Raw genomic sequence first — 18,379 nt, 5'->3', positions numbered from 1 at the left:
ATATCTATATGTTATGAAGTGTATTGCTGAATATAAAAGTAAATATGTTGTCATATTCTTCAATAAATGAAAAGTGGCAATTCCTTATATTGTAATATATTAACACAATATATTATTCTGTATATTTTCAATATACTGTTAAATCATTTAATATATTGATCATTCATATATAAGGAAATATATTTTCTTTGCATACGGGTTGAAGCTCTTTATAGAAATGTGGCAAGCTGGAGGGTTGATCACTCTTCAATCTGGGAACAAAAATAGAGATTTATAAAGATATTATAAAGATGTCATATGTATCCATGTACTGAAAGATCAGATGTCCTATAATAGATAATCGTTAATATTTCAAATCACCATCCAACATCAAATAAGGCAGAATAAGAGTTAAACACGAGACAAGATGAAAAAGATGCAGAAGCTCCACCCTCTTACATCACTTACCAGGAAGTGACTGTCTTATTTCTCCTTTCTGCCTCTTAGTGTCGACAAAATCATAAAATAATCTGCAATCAGTGGAGAAGTAACACTTTCAAGAAGAGACAGAAGATCTTTGTGATTCTCATGTTGATTAATTTTTGAAACCATCATTCAGAAAGTGTAATCTTAGATTGCTGGAGCTCAAACATTGACAATGTATTCACTATCTGAAGAAGAACTTTCTTGTCCCATGTGCTGTGAAATCTTCAAGAATCCTGTTATTTTATCATGTAGTCACAGTGTCTGTAAAGAGTGTCTTCAACAGTTCTGGAGAACCAAGGGAACTCATGAGTGTCCTGTCTGCAAGAGAATATCCTCACATGCTGAACCTCCATGTAATCTTGCATTAAAAAATGTGTGTGAGTCGTTCCTGAAGGAGAGAAATGAAAGGCGTTCATCTGAGGAGATCTGCAGTTTACACAGTGAGAAACTCAAACTCTTCTGTCTGGAGGACAAACAGCCTGCGTGTGTAGTGTGCTTTACTTCACAACAACACGACAATCATAAATTCAGACCCATCAGTGAAGTGGCTTCATCATATAAGGTAAGGACATATTTATATCTGAGGATAAAAACTTATAGTTGTATATCATAAATATATACAAATTTATCCGTACCATTTTGCACATATTGTGCATTACATATATGAACATTTCACAGAAATATCTGATTTTCACTTTAATTTCTAGGAGGAGATCAATACACTGCTTAAATCCTTACAAGAGAAACTTATACACAAAGAAAAAGTTAAAGGAGTGTTTGAAAAAACAGTTCATCACATCAAGGTAAGGACTGATTCTTTTGACAAATTTCATTAGAACAACTTACTTGCACAACTACTTACGTTCTACTCGGGGGTACATACATGAGAACGCAGATTATTACTACGTTTTATGGCTAGTAATCACCTTCCGCATTTTGATGTCAACTGACAGTTTGGCCGACCACAGGCAGCGTGATGAGATGTCTCCAGAATAAGACAATTGAGATGACCGAAGGTGAATGTGTTTTGATTTCAGTCTCAAGCTGAGCACACAGAGCGTCAGATTAAACAGCAGTTTGACAAGCTTCATCAGTTTCTCAGAGATGAAGAAGAAGCTACAATCACTGCACTGAGGGAGGAAGAGGAGCAGAAGAAGCAGATGATGAAGGAGAAGCTGGAGGAGATGAACAGACACATCTCAGCTCTTTCACACACAATCAAAGACATGGAGGAGATGATGAAAGACAATGACGTCTGCTTTCTGAAGGTCTGATTTCAGATCATTGATTGATTGATTGAGTTCTTGATGATAAATGGTGTGTTTGTTCTGCAGAAGTTTCCAGTCTCAATGGAAAGGTGAGTGATCTGCTCCTGTCTCTGGTCTCTCTGGTTCTGATCCAAAGCCACTGCAGTTCTGACTCCTGAATGTTCTTCCAGAGTCAAGAGCTCACAGCCGGATCCACAGATGGCTTCTGGAGCTTTGATTAATGTGCCACGTTACTTGGGCAACCTGCCGTTCAGAGTCTGGAAGAAGATGCAGGACATCGTCCAAAACAGTGAGTCTAACTGCAGAAGATCAGGGGCCTCATTTATAAAACTTTCCATAGATTTCATCCTAAAACTGTACGATTCTGTGTACACACAAAAGTTTTCAGATTTATAAAACCATGTGCACGCCAGAACCTGCGCACAAATCCCTTTATAAATCACAGTCAGCGGAAGATTGTGCGTACGTGCATCTCCACCCTGTCTCCTCCCTGAAATCACCATATATGGAGCTTACAACGCCTAGTTTTACTATGCATAACCTCATCTGCATATTATTTTTATGCATATTCCTGTCCTCGTGACACTATGGTTAACACCGTCAAAGGTACAAGACATTGGTAAATATTCGATACAGACTATAAATGCCATTTGTGAAATACACATTAATAAATACGATAAAAAAAATCCTCCAATATCCTCTTTATGTTTTAGAATAAATATATTGCAGTTTTACTGATAAGTTGAACATATCCTTTAGGATGTTTAGGCTGTTTTTAGTGGAAACAGATAGGCCTACTTATTTATTGCAGTGTAAATACAATTGTCTGTCTCGGCGCGTCACTGACAAAGTATTTTAAAAAGGAAATACGCAAATCTTACCGTTTTCTTCAAGTTGTATCTTTCAAATACAGTGGTAATTGTTTGAAGATGCCTTCACGCGACATCAGCACCTCCTGCAGCTGCGGTTGTACAGTAAGCTATTATCATTGGACCTATTCAAACTGGACAATGGACCGTTCGACCACCAAATCCAGCAGTGTCTTCCATAATATCGAAGTTAAGAGCATCACTGATCATTGTTCTCACTAAAATATTTGGTCATAACATCTGCAGTTTAGTTTAAAGAGGAATTATTGTGCTCCTAGCGCTCCTCGCTGTCATTAAAACAGCATGTCACAGAAAAAGTGATCGAAAGTAGCACATCTACTATCTAAATTCATATCAGTTTTGTTTAACTTCTGTGTAATGTAATTTCAATGCTTATCGCCATTAGTGAAAGTGTAATATTAATGTAAATGTGTATATCAAATACACGAGTTTAAATCATTATTTTATTTATGTAAACTGTTATAGTGAACATGCACTGTATTTATGATTCGGACTCAAAATGAGGATTTAAAGTGGTTTTCCTTCATCTGCCGTGAGTCCTTCAGCTCACCTTCGGTGTCGCCAAACTGCTCTGTCTCCAAAATGTTCATACGCATGGGTCAGAGTTTGCGTGGAGGTGCGCAAATTTTCCCGTCAGGTTTGTTTTTATAAATCACAACTTATGCGTAGGAACTGGCGTACGCCTCTTTCAGGGCCTGTTTTGTGCGTACGCAACGGTTATAAATGAGGCCCCAGAGCTCTCACACATACAGTGGAAATGATGGAGGGTGGAGAGATCTAAAGGTTCTTCATGTCACAAACAGATAAATAAATAAATAGCATCTGTTGATTGTGTCTCATCAGCTCCTTTGATTCTGGATCCAAACACAGCTCATCCAGATCTTGTCCTGTCTGATGATCTGACCAGTGTGAGAAACAGCAGGATCAATCAACTTGTTCCTGATAATCCAGAGAGATTCGACTGGTATCCCTGTGTTCTGGGTTCAGAGGGGTTTAACTCAGGAACACACTGCTGGGATGTGGAGGTTAAAGAGAGTTTCTGCTGGATTCTTGGAGTAACTACAGCATCAAACCAAAGGAAGGGGCGTCGTTGCTTTAACACTGATGTCTGGAGTGTGGAGTATGAACAGGAAGGACTGTCTGAACCATTTGGCTCTCGTATTAAACAAAAGCTTGATCGTGTTAGAGTGTATCTGGACTATGACAGAGGAACGGTGTCATTCTCTGATCCTGTAACTAACACACATCTACACACATTCACAACCACCTTCACTCACACACTCTTTCCATTCTTTAGTTGTTATCCCTCTCTGAGGATCTTAGCGTTCAGTAGTCAGTAAATGTTACTCCTGTAGGTCTGGATCTTCCCGGTTAACAGGCGTAAGCTAGTAGGGGGTGTGTAAATCTCACTCCCCTGAACTCAAGAGGTGTTCTAGTGACTGACGCTGGAGACAGCGGTCTTCAGCCTTCTTGTTAGAGCGCCCACCTTCCATGCTGACGGGCCCGGGTTCACGTCCCGCTTGGAGCGGGCAGGTGCGAACTAGAGGGGCTACACAGGGAACATTCTCATAACTTTGTCTAATGTTCTGAAAAGTTCTTCCAGTAACATAATAGACCGTTTGTTCAGTGTTATGTAAAGGTTACCACACAAACATTATTTATACATTGTAGAAGATTTTTTAAATTTCCTCAATGTTAGGAGAAAAACATTAGAATGACAACTAACTTCAAATGAATAAGACTGTGTGTGCTGTTTTAAAAGAACATTTTGAGAACATTTCACAACAAGTTTTGTAGCCTGTTTTGTAGCTAGCTGTTCCTAACTTTTCTCTTAAATTAATGGAAAGGTTATACAAGTGTTAGAATTAAACACTTTCAAAACAGTGTTCAGGAAATCACTACATATTGTCATTAGTATTTGATAAATGTTTTTATAATGTTACCAGAAAACATTTGAACAACATTCTTCGAACATAAATTTATAAATACTTTAAATATTAACTTTGTAGCTTAAAATTGGCTTAAGGCTGGATGTTAAACAGCAAAATCAGTGGTAGCTTGCCAACAGGAGGCGTCCTAATGGTGTCCTCTCATGGGCTGCGTTCGAATCCACATATTTCCCTACTATAAAGTAGGTAAAAAGCAGTAGGTGAACGAATAATATGTCAGATTCCTCAGTATTTATAAATACATGGGTGGTGTATTATTTCCCACAAGATTTGGATGCACATATACAAATGCGTTCGAATATGCATACCTACCTGCTATACAGTAGGAGAAAACATGAAGTACATGAAAAGAGTAGTATGTTCAAATCCTCAGCATTCATAAAACATTAGGCGAGAAATCCCTGGATGGCCTACTGCTCCCGCCCACTTTTCTACCGGGAGATGATATGTCATAATCGAACACGGAGGAGAAAAGCGACATGGGTGTTTTCAAATGTGAGTGAACACGGTTCCTTGTGTTAAAATCACCCATGCCACGCTGCATTGATGCAGTAATTCATGCAAAAGGAGGCCCAACCACGTATTGAGTGCATAGAAATGAACATACTTTTCAGAAGCATGACATTTCTGTTTAAAATATCCTTTTTTATTGATCTTATGAAGTATTCTAATTTATTGAGTGAAATGGTGGGTTTTTGTTAAATGTGAGCCAAAATCATCACAATTAAAAGAACCAAAGACTTAAAGTACTTCAGTCTGTGTGCATTGAGTTTATTTAATACACGAGTTCCACAATTTGAGTTGAATTACTGAAATAAATGAACTTTTCCACGACATTCTAATGTATTGAGATGCACCTGTATACTCAATTATTCCGTGTGCGCTCCACACTCCAGACCACTAGGTGACGGAAATGCACATTTTACGTTGGTTTCCCAAAACACGAAGAGGAAGAGACGAGCTCTGAACTGCTGTTTCAAAACCAAAGATTTGCAGCGTTTTTGAAGCATCAGTTTTTTAAAACGATCACAATTTACAAGTACATCCATGCATTCAGAGCAGCAGGGAGAGCTGAAGTCTGTAAAGACAGAGTTTACTGAAGATTACAGCGAGAACATGAGTGATCCAGAACCCTGCAGAGTGAAGCAAGAAGATAATGAAGAACCAAGAGGTTGGTGTTTATTCTCGATTTGTCATTAATGATGCTGTGAAACGCTAAGGTTATAAAACTTGCCAGTCGTTATACTTAATAAATGTAAAATATGTTCAGTAGGAAAAAATGAAAGTAACTGAACCAAAATGCTATATGTTAGTGTCAAAATTACAGGTAAATTTTATTAAAATAAATAATGGCAAAGATGATTGAATTGTCTGCAACCTCTTTGAGTTGTTTTCTGTTTATAAATGTACTAAAGGAATTGTTCAGTCATTTACTTACCCTCATGTCATTACAAATCTGTATGAATATGTTCTTCTGCATACAGAATAGATAACGTTAGCTATAACAATAACATTAGCGTTGACACCAATGCATGATAAAGTTCTATTTATTATAATCGTGTGCTGCTGTTACTTAATCTTTCACTTTATTTTCTGTAGGTCTTTAAAGTCTGCTCAATAGATGCTATAAGAGCAAATAGCAATAGATTCTATTTACGCCATGTTAAAGTAGGCTATCAGTTCTTTTCAATAAGAGTAAATATTAATGCTATCTATAGCCTACTTTATACTGGCAGAAACCATTTGCACCTCAGTATTTTGTACATTAACAGGATGCAATAATATCATAACGTGTAAATGATTATATTTATTAAACTTATTAAATGGATGCTGCCTTATTGGGAGAATAAAAACCCTCCCCACACCTTCCCAAAAACCCTACCAAATAAACACTTTTAATATTATTAAACACTTATTGAAAATTTTTATTGAAAATAAATGCCAGCTTGGCAAAAGGCGGATTCGATTCTTCGTCGATCGCGTTAAAAGCCAGCCTTGCGTGTCTCACGCGCTACTGCTGTGCCACTGAAGACGTTCCCTGCGTTTTTTTTTTAAAGTCCCCGTGAACCGGAAGTTGCAAACGACTTTTTTTTCCAGTGGTGTGACGTATTTCCAAGTGAAATATTGAATAGAGAGCAGGGTTTTATTTTAGCGTGCCTCCTCTCCTCCCTATCTCTCGCTCATAGTGTCCACCAAAGCGTTTTTAGCCAGCTGAAAACGCTAGGCGCTCTGCTTAAAACGCCTATCTGTGAGCGCTTGAAAGCGCTTCAGCTGCGCAGCGGTTTTTTTCAGTTGAGACGCTTTGTTGCTATGATACGGAATATCCGCGGCACTGTTACTTATAACTGATTTTGCAGGTAACTGCAAAAACTGATTTGTTTCAGACTAAAAATGTCGACACAATGTAGAATACTTGCTATGTATGTTCGGAGACCAGCAATATTAATTTCTCATCCATTTTGTTTCCGCTCTCTGCTTGTTGATGTTGTTGTACAGCAAGAATGTTGTGACAGTTGGTCGGTGTTGTATCTGTCCCGCCCCTCCTTCACTCTGATTGGACGGCTGGCTAAAAAGTGACAGTGATGAGCGCAGCGTTTTACTTAAAGTTGAACATTCTTTAACTCGAGGCGACCAGTAAAAAACGCCGAGCTCTCAGCGGTTGAGCGTGAAAAAGGCCTCGTTACGCTCCTGGCGTTTAAAAAACGCGGCAACAATTGAAAAACTACGCTAGCAGCCGAAAAAAACACTTTGGTGGACACACGGCCTAACGGTTGGAGGGGAGTGGTTTAAGCGTTTTCAACCCAAGCCGACGTCTTCTGAGAAGGAACGCCATTCCAGACCGGAAGTAACTTTTCAGATTTTGACAAACAATTTTTTTTCAGTGTATTCACTTGCACGGATTAATTGTTCACCATAAAACTAGTAATATGCACCAACAAAGTAAATAGGGTCAATTTTGATTTCATGCCGACTTTAAAAGTTGAGTGACCCAACCAGACATTGGGGGGCGGAGCTAATGTGAATAGTGTTTGCCAACAAGCGATGCTATTTGCACTTAGTGTAAATAGACACTCTGTTCTTTTTAAATATAGAACTTTTTTGAACTTTATAGTTAGATAACAATTGCTAATTAATTAAGGATAATTAATTATCGTTCTACTCTTTGTTTACCCACAAATAACATGTGTGCATTATGTATTTAGACATTCCTCTGTGTATTTAGTAGAGCTGCATGATTAATCGTTAAAAGATTGCGACCTGGATTCAAACCCACGCAATCTCATTCCTAAGGGGCTGTTTACATGACACCGTTTTCAACTAAAAATGGAAAACTTTTTATGTATTGGCCATTGATTTACATGACAACAACATTTTAGGAGCCTGAAAATGCAAACTTTTGAAAACGGATTCCAAAATAGAGCTGTGAGGAAATATCGATACAGCTATATAACTATTGCGATAGTTCATTTTCAGATAGTGTATCGATATTCCAACCTCTACTATCTATACATTTTTTTTAAAAAAAATCATGTTTTAAATGGATTTAAAATTGTTGAAATGTCATCAAATCCCTCTGTGTGTCCCTCTGTTCAGAATCGTGGGAGAATTGTGATCTCTGTTTGAAACAAAAAAAAAATCATGTTACTCAATTTAACCAGAATCGTGCAGCTCTAATGATTTACATGTGACATCTTAATTACATGTATGGTAATGAGATTCAAATTCAAATTACTTCAAATTACTTTTTTTTTTTTCTTTCATTATAGACCTGATAAAAGATAATGAGGAGAGTGAAGAATTAAATGAAGTGGAGGAGAAACATCATGTCAAAACTGAAGAAAAATCTTCAAGTTGCTCACAGACTGAAAGAAAATTTGTACTGAGAAGAAGAGCCAAGAAAAATTTTATTTGCCCTCAGTGTGGAAAAAGATTCCCAAACAAACAAAATCTTAAACGTCACACGAGAGTTCATAGTGGCGAGAGGCCGTTCACATGTGATCAGTGTGGGAGTACTTTTACTGCAGCTCACGTATTGAAGCAGCACCAGAGGATCCACACTGGAGAGAAACCTTACAAGTGTTCACACTGTGAAAAGAGATTCAGTCGGTCATCACATCTGAAAAGACATGAGGCGATACACAGCAGAGAGAAGCCGCACACGTGTGATCAGTGTGGAAATAATTTTGCACAAGCAAACTGTCTTAAACTATATCTGTGCTCTCACTCTAGAGAAAGACCATTTAAGTGTGATCAGTGCGGTAAAACATTTTATAGAGCAGAACACCTGAAGATCCACATGAAAGTCCATTCAAAGGAGAAGCCTCACATGTGTTCTCTGTGTGGAAAGAGTTTTTCACACCTGGATTATTTTAAAATGCACCAGAAAAGACACAGTGTTGTGAAGGATTATATGTGTTTTGATTGTGGGAAGACCTTTATTACATCTTCCATATTGAAACAGCACCAGAGGATCCACACTGGAGAAAAACCTTACAAGTGTTCACGCTGTAACAAGAGATTCACTTTGTCCGGACATCTGAAATCACACGAGAAGATCCACACTGGAGAGAAGCCGCACACGTGTGATCAATGTGGGAAAAGTTTTCAAGAAAAAGGAACACTTAAGACACACATGAAAATCCACACTGGAGAGAAACTGCACACATGTGATCAGTGCGGGAAGAGCTTCACATATGCAAACACTCTTAAATTACATCTGCGTTCTCACTCTGGAGAGAGACCGTTTAACTGTGATCAGTGCGGTAAATCATTCATTTCATCATCAACCCTAAAGATCCACCTGAGTGTCCATACGAAGGAGAAGCCTCACATGTGCTCTTTGTGTGGAAAGAGTTTTGCTCAGATGAGTGCTTTAAAAGTACACCAGAAAAGTCACAGCGGTGTGAAGGATCAGATGTGCTTTGATTGTGGGATGACCTTTACTACATCTTCCGGATTGAAACGGCACCAAAGAATTCACACTGGAGAGAAACCTTACAAGTGTTCGTACTGTGACAAGAGCTTCAATCGGTCAGGAACTCTGAAAAGACATGAGATGATCCACACTGGAGAAAAACCTTACAAGTGTTCACACTGTGACAAGAGATTCAGTCTGTCAGAATATCTGAAAAAACATGAGCGGACTCACGCTGGAGAAGAAACTTACAAGTGTTCACACTGTGACAAGAGATTCAGGCGATCAGGAAATCTAAGAAGACACGAGAGGACTCACGCTGGAGAAGAGTCGCAAACGTGATCAGTGTGGGAAGAGGTTTTGTCATTCAGCTTCTCTACTGCGACACACTAAAAACAGATGTGGTGTAGTGTTGGCGAACATTGAGACGCTGCCTATGCTGCTGTGGTGAAATATTGCCAGAAACCAGTATGACATATAAAGGACTGTTTTCAAGGTGATGGCACTGTGTGCAGCAAAGGCGTTTCAGGGTTATCCTTAAAGGGTTAGTTCACCCAAAAATAAAAATAATGTCATTTATTACTCACCCTCATGTAGTTCTATACCTGTAAGACTTTTGTTGTTCTTCAGAACGCAAACTAAGATATTTTGATTAAATCCACTAATGCCATCAAATCTCAAGATCCATAAAGGTACTAAAAACATATTTAAAATAGTCCATGTGAGTTCAGTGGTTCTACCTTAATATTATAAAGCAACAAATACTTTTTGAGCACCAAAAAAACAAAATAGTGACTTTTCAACAATATAGTGATGGGCCGATTTCAAAACACTGCTTCGGAGCTTTACGAATCAAATCAGTGATTCGGTTCTCCTATCAAATGGCTAAACTGCTGAAATCAGGTGACTTTTTTTAGTTCCGAATCACTGATTCGATTCGTAAAGCTCCGAAGCAGTGTTTTGAAATCGGCTCATCACTATATTGTTGAAAAGTCGTTATTTTATCCCACGATTTACCATCCTAGGTGTATATGATCTTCTTTCAGATGAATTAAAAATATCCTTGAGAAGAGGAGCTTGAGTTTGTTGCACAGCTCTGTTTGTTTGAACCACGAGAGGCGTCTAAGCTTACGATACTCCTGTCCTACATCTATCAAGTCATTTGGCGAAAGTCAGCTTGCACAGTATTGCGCCAGAAGGTAGTAATTTCAATTTATAAAGTTTTATATATTGATATTTTTCTTGTCAGAAATCCTTTATTAACCCTCTGGAGCCGTATGGATTATATTTATTATGGATGAATCCATTTAAAAAAAAAACAAAACTAGGATGTCTTGAGGGTGAGTAAATCGTGAGATAATTTTCATTTTTGGGTGAACTATCCCTTTAATCTGTTCATGCCTGTGGAGCTGTTTAGACTGTTCAGAGCACTTCTGAGGGGAAAGAATATAAAGACATTACTGAAAAAACTCTCTTTGTCCGTTTCTGAACTTTCCCTTGTGAACTATATTGGGGTGATTCTCACAAAACCATCAAAACACCGGAACAGTTAAGATTTTAAATATAAAACCAGCAGTTTACTAATATAAACAAATATAATGAAGACAACATACTGTATCTACCTAATATTTATGCATTTTATTTTTTTAAATTGTATTTTCTCATTCCCACATCTTATGCATCAGTACCTCAACAGGTGTTCATGAATGTAAGTAATAAGGTACGAGATGCTCTGCTGAAGTCTGATTTATTCAGGATACAGCACTAGCTTCAAGTACCTTATTGCTTTTATAAAACGGTTACCACAAAAAATTAAAGCCAAAAATATGTATCTATGCAACTTTCATGAAGTAAACTTTAAGTAAATTCACTAAAAGCTTTCCTTCCGCTGGAAAAAATAGTCCCTGACCACAACAGAAGTTACATTATATGCCATTAGATGGCGACAAAGACTGTCTTTATGAGTGTGTCAGTCAGTAGCGAAGACTTTTATATTGAAAAGACTGAATTGTTGTGAACACGGAACAAGACGCAACTGACAAATGCTTTGACTAGCGCTGTCAGTCACGGGAAAACCCCTTAACTGTTAAAAGAACAGGATAATACATCAGACATTTAAACAGACTTTTTATTATGAACATCTGACTGACCTGAAGGAAAATGCTAAATCTGAAAGCAGATAATAAACTCGCTCACTCAACCTTTCTCACAATACTCCTCTACATAATACAGTAAGCTTTGATGAACGATATAAATTCAGAACAGTTTACGTTGCTAAGAGTGGTTGCTAAGGGTGTTGTGTAGTGATACACAGAACCATTGGGTGAAGCGGTCATCAGCTATTCACCAATCAGAATCAAGGACAGGAACTAACCATTTTATAAGTATATATAGTGTGGATCTGATTGGCTGGTCATTAAATGGGGGGGGCTTGTCCAGAATTAGATGAGCATCAGACTCTGTCTGTATAACATTTACTGTAGTGTGTGTGTGGTGTAAGCAAATATCTTTATGCTCAAACAAAGTAAGTTTATAAGTGATAAGTATTTCAAAAATAATTGAACTGCTCTTCATCAACGCATGCTTGCACCACCTGCTGGTGAGGTCGACTAACAGCAGATGGAGATTATGCTCGGCACTCAACTGCTTTTCCTGCAGTTCCCTGATGTGAAATGTTTAAAATTGAATCACTGAATTTGTGAATGCGTAATGAAATGGACAGAAAATTGCCTGCTGAATATTATAGGTTGTATTTTTAAACAGAATGAATATTTTGGAAGTGAAATCTGAAAGTTTTGTATTGAAATATTCACAGCTTAAATATACAATCATGTTGAATTTTAGCCCATAAAAATGAAATCCCTAAAAATACAATGCATTAAAATACAAGCAATGTTAATGCTTTTTCGAGTTGGAGGCAGATTGATGTGTGACATACGAAATTAACTCGACAAACTGGGTAAGATATCACAAATAATACCCAACCTAAAAGCCTCAGCCTCCATCTAAAAATCTCTATGATCGGGAGCATATTAAAACACGATATCAACTCATCATAAATCAATAAATCAATTTATTATCTTACAGCGTGTAAGTCTCCTTGCCTTCCAATGTCATGCAATGCTTGCACCCGTCTTCGAACTGGCAACCCGCGTGAGCATCAAGTCTGAGGAAGAGGGGGCGGGGCAAACTATATTTTGAATTTCGACTGCAGTACTAATTTCAACCATTAGCTGTCATTCTTACATAAAGAACCTTTAAAGGTGTTCTATAATTTAAAATTGAATTTACCTTGGCATAGTTAAATAATTAGAGTTTTAGAGCATTGTTTCCTCCTTCTTATGTAAATTTGATTTTTGCAAAAGACCACTGAAAAACAGACGAATCTCAACATAACACAGACTGTGACGCAACAGTCGGGATCCTTAATATGTACGCCCCCAATATTTGCATATGCCAGCCCATGTTCAAGGCATTAGACAAGCCAGTATTAACGTCTGGAGCTGCACAGCCGAATCAACAGACTTTATGCAGGTAAGCAAGCAAGAACAATAGTGAAAAATGGCAGATGGAGCAATAATAACTGACATGATCCATGATAACATGATATTTTTAGTGATATTTGTAAATTGTCTTTCTAAATGTTTCGTTAGCATGTTGCTAATGTACTGTTAAATGTGGTTAAACTTAACATTGTTTCTTACTGTAGAGCCATGTCGTTATTTTCATTTTTAAACACTTGCAGTCTGTATAATTCATAAACACAACTTCATTCTTTATAAATCTCTCCAACAGTGTGTAATGTTAGCTTTAGCCCGTTAGCCACACATAGGCTACTATCAAACTCACTCAGAATCAAATGTAAACATCCAAATAAATACTATACTTACATGAGCTGGGATGCTGCATGACGAAGACTTTGTAAAGATCCATTTTGAGGGTTATATTAGTTGTGTGAACTTTGTTTATGCAATGTGTTATAGAGTCGCGAGCTTGGGGGCGCGGAGCGCGACCATTTACAGGGGACACGCACAGAATCGGCGCATTTTTAATTATGCCCCAAAATAGGCAGTTAAAACATTGAATAATAAAAAAATCTATGGGGTATTTTGAGCTGAAACTTCACAGACACATTCAGGGGACACCTTAGACTTATATTTCATCTTGTGAAATAGGGTTCTAGGGCATCTTTAAATTGAAAAGAAACAAAAGAATAAGAGGCAACTTCATTGCTTTCAGAAAAAAAAGGACAATAACAATGAGCAGTTGATAAAATGAGTTTTGAGTTTAATTAATCATTATCTGAAGAAAACACAAAAATGAATGACACAGATCCTTCTCTTTACTGACTTCTAAGAGCCAAAGCATCTCAAGAAAAGAAGAGAAGCAAAGTGTCCAGTTTCAAAGATAAATTAAAGTATATCTCGCATTTGCATGGAAAAGTAGAAGTGGAAGAGAAACTATATGTTCTAATGAAAAATAATGAAGAATCAGTTCAAATCAGATTCACGTCTTATGATCTCTTTAGCTCCCTGAAATATGACAGTTATTTAAAAAAAAAAACAAAAAAAAAAAAACTCCTGCTTTCCTTCATGAAAGAGAACTGAATGATACAAATCCATTAAGAACACTGACACAAACTCCTGAAGGTGAACTTTGACGACTTTGGATGATGTTTCTTTGTCGTGTCTTTCGCTGCAGCTGATTAGGACAGATTTCTATGGAAGAGATGCTTTATCGTGTCACTGTTGCTGTCACTGCTGGATCTGAAGATGATCTAGTTACTGTGATCGAGACCGTAGACTAGATCATTGATCAAACTCTGATGTGTTTCTCTCTAGTGTGAATCCTTCCATGTGTTTCCAAGGTTTCAACATATAGCACCATGTTTTTTCTCTGCTCTAATATTACGAATGAATCTTCTCCTTTGTGTGAATCTTCAGGTGTTTCTTCAGGTCTGATGCCCAGTTAAACCGTTTACCGCACTGACCACAGTTAAATGGTGTTTCTTCAGAATGAATGGCCAGATGTGATTTCAGAGTGGAAGACTGAGTGAAACTCTTCCCGCATTGATCACAGGTGTAAGGTCTCTCTCCGGTGTGGATCCTCATGTGAATCCTAAGGTTTCGTTTACATGGGAAACTATTCCCACACTGATCACAGGTGTATGGTCTGTCTCCACTGTGCATCCGCATGTGTCTCTTAAAGTGTCCTTTAAATGAGAAACTCTTCCCGCACTGATCACAGGTGTAAGGTTTCTCTCCGATGTGGATCATCATGTGATTCTTAAGGCTTGATTTACATGTGAATAGTTTTTGACACTGAGGGCAGGTGACAGATTTTTTAGCTTCTGTTTTAACCTTTCTTGTTCACGTCCATCAGGTCTAAAAAGAAACATTAAATCATGTGAGATTTCAAATGAGAGACAAATGTGAAATAAAAAAGTGATGAATGAATGAAGAATAAACACCAACCTCTTTGTTCTTCAGTATCTTCAGTGTGTTTCATTCTGCAGGGTCCTGGATCACTCATGTTCCCACTGTCCTCTTCTTCCAGATGCTTTTTGGTAGTTCTGCCAAAAACAAACAAGTTTTGTTTCCAACAGACATGATCATCAACCAACAAAATTTCTCCGTCTCTTCTGTGGAAGTTGATTTCTAATAGCCACAACGAATGATGTTTGTCAGATCATAAAGATAAACTACTTACCGTGACTTCAGACTGTGATTGTTCTTCGTATGAGTGAATAAAGAAGATAACTGTGGAAAATTCTCCCCACATAGATAGCAGTGATATATTTTATGCACTGCATGGGTCCTCATGTGTAGCCTAAGGTAGCTTTTAAAAGCAAAACTCTTTCCACACTGATCACACGTGTGTGGCTTCTCTCCAGTGTGGATCATCTCGTGTCTTTTCAGACATGATGACAGATTAAATCTCTTGTCACAGTGGGAACACTTGTAAGGTTTCTCTCCGGTGTGGATTGTCTCATGTCTTTTCAGATGTGATGACAGACTGAAGCTCTTGTTGCAGTACGAACACTTGAAAGGTTTTTCTCCAGTGTGGATCATCTCATGTGCTTTCAGGCTTCCTGACCGATTGAATCTCTTGTCACAGTGTGAACACTTGTAAGGTTTTTCTCCAGTGTGAATTCTCTGGTGCTGTTTTAAACAGTTTGCTGTAGTAAAAGTCTTCTCACACCCAAAGCACATGTACTCTCTCACATCAGTATGAATTTTCTGATGTTCTTTCAGTTTTTTAGGATGTGAAAAACTCTTTCCACACACAGAACATGAATGTGGCTTCTCCTTCATATGAACTGTCAGGTGTCTCTTCAGGACTGATGCTCTAAGAAATTTTTTCCCACACTGATCACATGTGAACGGCTTCTCTCCAGTATGAATTCTTGTGTGAATTTCAAGATTTCGTTTTTCTGAGAAACTCTTTCCACACTGATTACATGTGAACGGATTCTCTCCGGTATGAATTCTTGTGTGAATTTCAAGATTTCGTTTTTCTGAGAAACTCTTTCCACATTGATCACATGTGAACGGCTTCTCTCCGTTGTGGATCATCATGTGCCTGTTAAGGTGTGATGATCGCATGTAACTCTTCCCGCACTGAGTGCATGTAAACGGTTTTTCTCCAGTATGAACTCTCATGTGAATCTCAAGATATTTCTCATATGGGAAACTCTTTCCACACTGAGTGCAGGTGAAAGATTTCTTTGCTCTTTTTTTCTTTAAAAATGTCTTTTTATTCTTTGAGCGACTCAAAGGTTTTTCTCCAGGTTTGTCATGATGTTTCTCCTCCACTTCACTCAGTTCTTCACTCTCTTCCATCAGGTCTGAAATGAAAGGAAAAAAATGTTAAATTGCAACATCAAAATAATGAAAAGAGAGAAACATAAAGTGAAATGAAATAAGTGACAAAAAGCCTATACTATTTGTATGCGTTTCTCTTATACATCCCTGAAACTTTGCATGACTGATGTTCAGTGATCTTCCAGTTTTTATTTTTAAAACATAAGCACAAATCCCATGTTTCTGTAGTGAGACATGTTAAATATCTGACTATCTAAATATCTGACTTTATCAATGCATGTGAATCAAACAAATAGACCAAATAATTAATATAGTTACACAAAGAGCTCAAAAGAATACATGTAAGCTTAATCTGTTTAAAAGCTTATATTATGCATGTATTATATTTATTTTAATTTAAAAGCAAAGTTTAATATTGTCAATTAATATAATCGGCCTAATTATATGAATATGTTATGAATTATTCAGAATTTTAATTTATTTAATATAAATATAATGAATAATTAACAGCAAATGTTGAGCAATTTTGTCTCTAAAATGTTTCCACTATAAACTGATTTAATTTGGAGCGAGAGATACAGGAGGAGTGGCTTTATTGCATCAGATACATGTCACTTTACTCACAGCTGATTGGTCAAGTTTCGGTTTGTGATCTCTAACCCAGAATAAAACCTGCTTCGGAGCAGGTTAGCCATGTAGCGTCAGTTACCATAGCAACAAACCTCGCTAAAAAACAATCCACCTTCATAAACCTGAAAAACCAGAGTTTGCTCAAACTAATCTTGAACTTACCTGGGTAGAAACTGAAACCTGCTTTGTGCAACAGGCCACTGATGAAAGATTCTGTTAAGCAAAGTCTCTCTCATGAGGGTTCTAATTTCTTCATTGTAAACCAAATGAGTCAGATTACAGAGACTCTCACCTATTGTCTTTAATGTCTTGTGGAGCCCCTCTCCCGTTCTTTGAATAGTTATGCAGATTGGACAGGACTTGTGAAACTCTAGAGTCTGGGGCATGTAACTCCACTGCATTTGTGCTTTGTCTCTATCTCTAAACTCTGACCCCGTAAAATGTAAATAAACTACAATAAAACATGGCTATAGTTGAACTTTGACTGCAGCGTCACACAGCAGATTCTCAATGAAGAATCCTGCTAAGATACATCGTCTCCATTTTCTTTTCTGAATTTCCAATGTATCCATTGACTCCTATTCCATCACATGTGAATGTGCAGCTAATTTCTTTGCTTTCCTCTTCAACTTTACAGTGTCTATAGAAATTTCACATACTCAATGTCTAGTGTACTTCTTGAGTGCTGACAATATTCACCAACCCTCTTACCAAAGTTATTGTAAGAAAAATAATCTACTATGATAATTTATGAGAAATACAGCTTTACCAGTAACTATAAGTCAGCTTTTGCTTAAGTTATGCTTACAAACCTGGACAGTTTGCTCTTTACTGTTTATTGATAAATACAAAAAATCACATTTTTATTCATCTAAATGTGCAGAAGTGCTTGAATCTTTCTAACACGAATGTTGTTCAGCATCATGAATGAATGAAGAATAAACACCAACCTCTTTGTTCTTCAGTATCTTCAATGTGTTTCATTCTGCAGGGTTCTGGATCACTCATGTTCTCACTGTCCTCTTTAATAAACTCAGTCTTTGCAGATTTCAGCTCTTCCTGATGCTCTGATGCTCGTCTGATGGGAATATTCCAGCATTTATTGATGAACTGCTGTGGGAGGAGCTTCACTCATGATGTGATTGTTGTGGGAGGAGCTTCACCGAGGATGTGACTGTTGTGGGAGGGGCTTCACTGATGATGAATTCTTTTGTGGGAGGAGCTGATCTGCCAAAATCACAAATATATCAGTTACTGAGTTTGTTTTGTTACTAATTGACACATCTAAGCATTTATATCTGTCTATTGTAAAGTAACTGATGCTAATTCACAAATGTATTTCATTTCTAAGCCTGACATTATTCTGCTTCTTTATTAAATTATAAGCAGACATGTAGAAATACATAAAATAATGAAAAAAATTGTAATGTAAATTCTT

At 37.4% G+C, this 18,379-nt stretch overlaps 3 protein-coding genes across 3 annotated transcripts; 2 read left to right on the top strand and 1 right to left on the bottom strand.

The window, feature by feature from the left end:
* Positions 1-185: 185 nt before the first annotated feature.
* On the top strand, positions 186-5,403 carry LOC127509951 (zinc-binding protein A33-like). Its single transcript, XM_051889360.1, has 6 exons — positions 186-1,027; positions 1,173-1,268; positions 1,503-1,733; positions 1,800-1,822; positions 1,904-2,022; positions 3,467-5,403. Exons 1-6 carry the CDS (start codon positions 638-640, stop codon positions 3,961-3,963), a joined length of 1,356 nt encoding a protein of 451 aa, XP_051745320.1. The 5' UTR covers positions 186-637; the 3' UTR covers positions 3,964-5,403.
* Positions 5,404-5,515: 112 nt separating this feature from the next.
* On the top strand, positions 5,516-10,958 carry LOC127509916 (zinc finger protein OZF-like). The gene is made up of 2 exons (XM_051889270.1): positions 5,516-5,743; positions 8,340-10,958. Exons 1-2 carry the CDS (start codon positions 5,620-5,622, stop codon positions 9,827-9,829), a joined length of 1,614 nt encoding a protein of 537 aa, XP_051745230.1. The 5' UTR covers positions 5,516-5,619; the 3' UTR covers positions 9,830-10,958.
* Positions 10,959-13,752: 2,794 nt separating this feature from the next.
* LOC127510058 (gastrula zinc finger protein XlCGF52.1-like) lies at positions 13,753-17,981 on the bottom strand. Its single transcript, XM_051889573.1, has 4 exons — positions 17,892-17,981; positions 15,197-16,334; positions 14,962-15,059; positions 13,753-14,871 (listed from the first exon to the last, which is right to left on the bottom strand). Exons 1-4 carry the CDS (start codon positions 17,947-17,949, stop codon positions 14,843-14,845), a joined length of 1,323 nt encoding a protein of 440 aa, XP_051745533.1. The 5' UTR covers positions 17,950-17,981; the 3' UTR covers positions 13,753-14,842.
* Between the last annotated feature and the right edge of the window lie 398 nt (positions 17,982-18,379).

This window comes from Ctenopharyngodon idella, chromosome 3, assembly GCF_019924925.1.
Source record: "Ctenopharyngodon idella isolate HZGC_01 chromosome 3, HZGC01, whole genome shotgun sequence".
In the NCBI taxonomy this organism is placed as follows: Eukaryota; Metazoa; Chordata; class Actinopteri; order Cypriniformes; family Xenocyprididae; genus Ctenopharyngodon; species Ctenopharyngodon idella.
The sequence above is the reverse complement of the archived record's forward strand: the minus strand, read 5'-3'. Positions and strand labels throughout refer to the sequence as shown.

Excerpts from the sequence above, each read along its gene's own strand:
- LOC127509916 (XM_051889270.1), top strand. The coding sequence starts at position 5,620 with ATGCATTCAGAGCAGCAGGGAGAGCTGAAGTCTGTAAAGACAGAGTTT. Across the intron at positions 5,744-8,339 it reads AGATAATGAAGAACCAAGAG|ACCTGATAAAAGATAATGAG; the intron begins GTTGGTGTTTAT and ends CTTTCATTATAG.
- LOC127510058 (XM_051889573.1), bottom strand. The coding sequence starts at position 17,949 with ATGAGTGATCCAGAACCCTGCAGAATGAAACACATTGAAGATACTGAA. Across the intron at positions 16,335-17,891 it reads AGATACTGAAGAACAAAGAG|ACCTGATGGAAGAGAGTGAA; the intron begins GTTGGTGTTTAT and ends CTTTCATTTCAG. Across the intron at positions 15,060-15,196 it reads AATCACAGTCTGAAGTCACG|AACTACCAAAAAGCATCTGG; the intron begins GTAAGTAGTTTA and ends TGTTTTTGGCAG.
- LOC127509951 (XM_051889360.1), top strand. The coding sequence starts at position 638 with ATGTATTCACTATCTGAAGAAGAACTTTCTTGTCCCATGTGCTGTGAA. Across the intron at positions 1,028-1,172 it reads AAGTGGCTTCATCATATAAG|GAGGAGATCAATACACTGCT; the intron begins GTAAGGACATAT and ends TTTAATTTCTAG. Across the intron at positions 2,023-3,466 it reads GCAGGACATCGTCCAAAACA|CTCCTTTGATTCTGGATCCA; the intron begins GTGAGTCTAACT and ends GTGTCTCATCAG.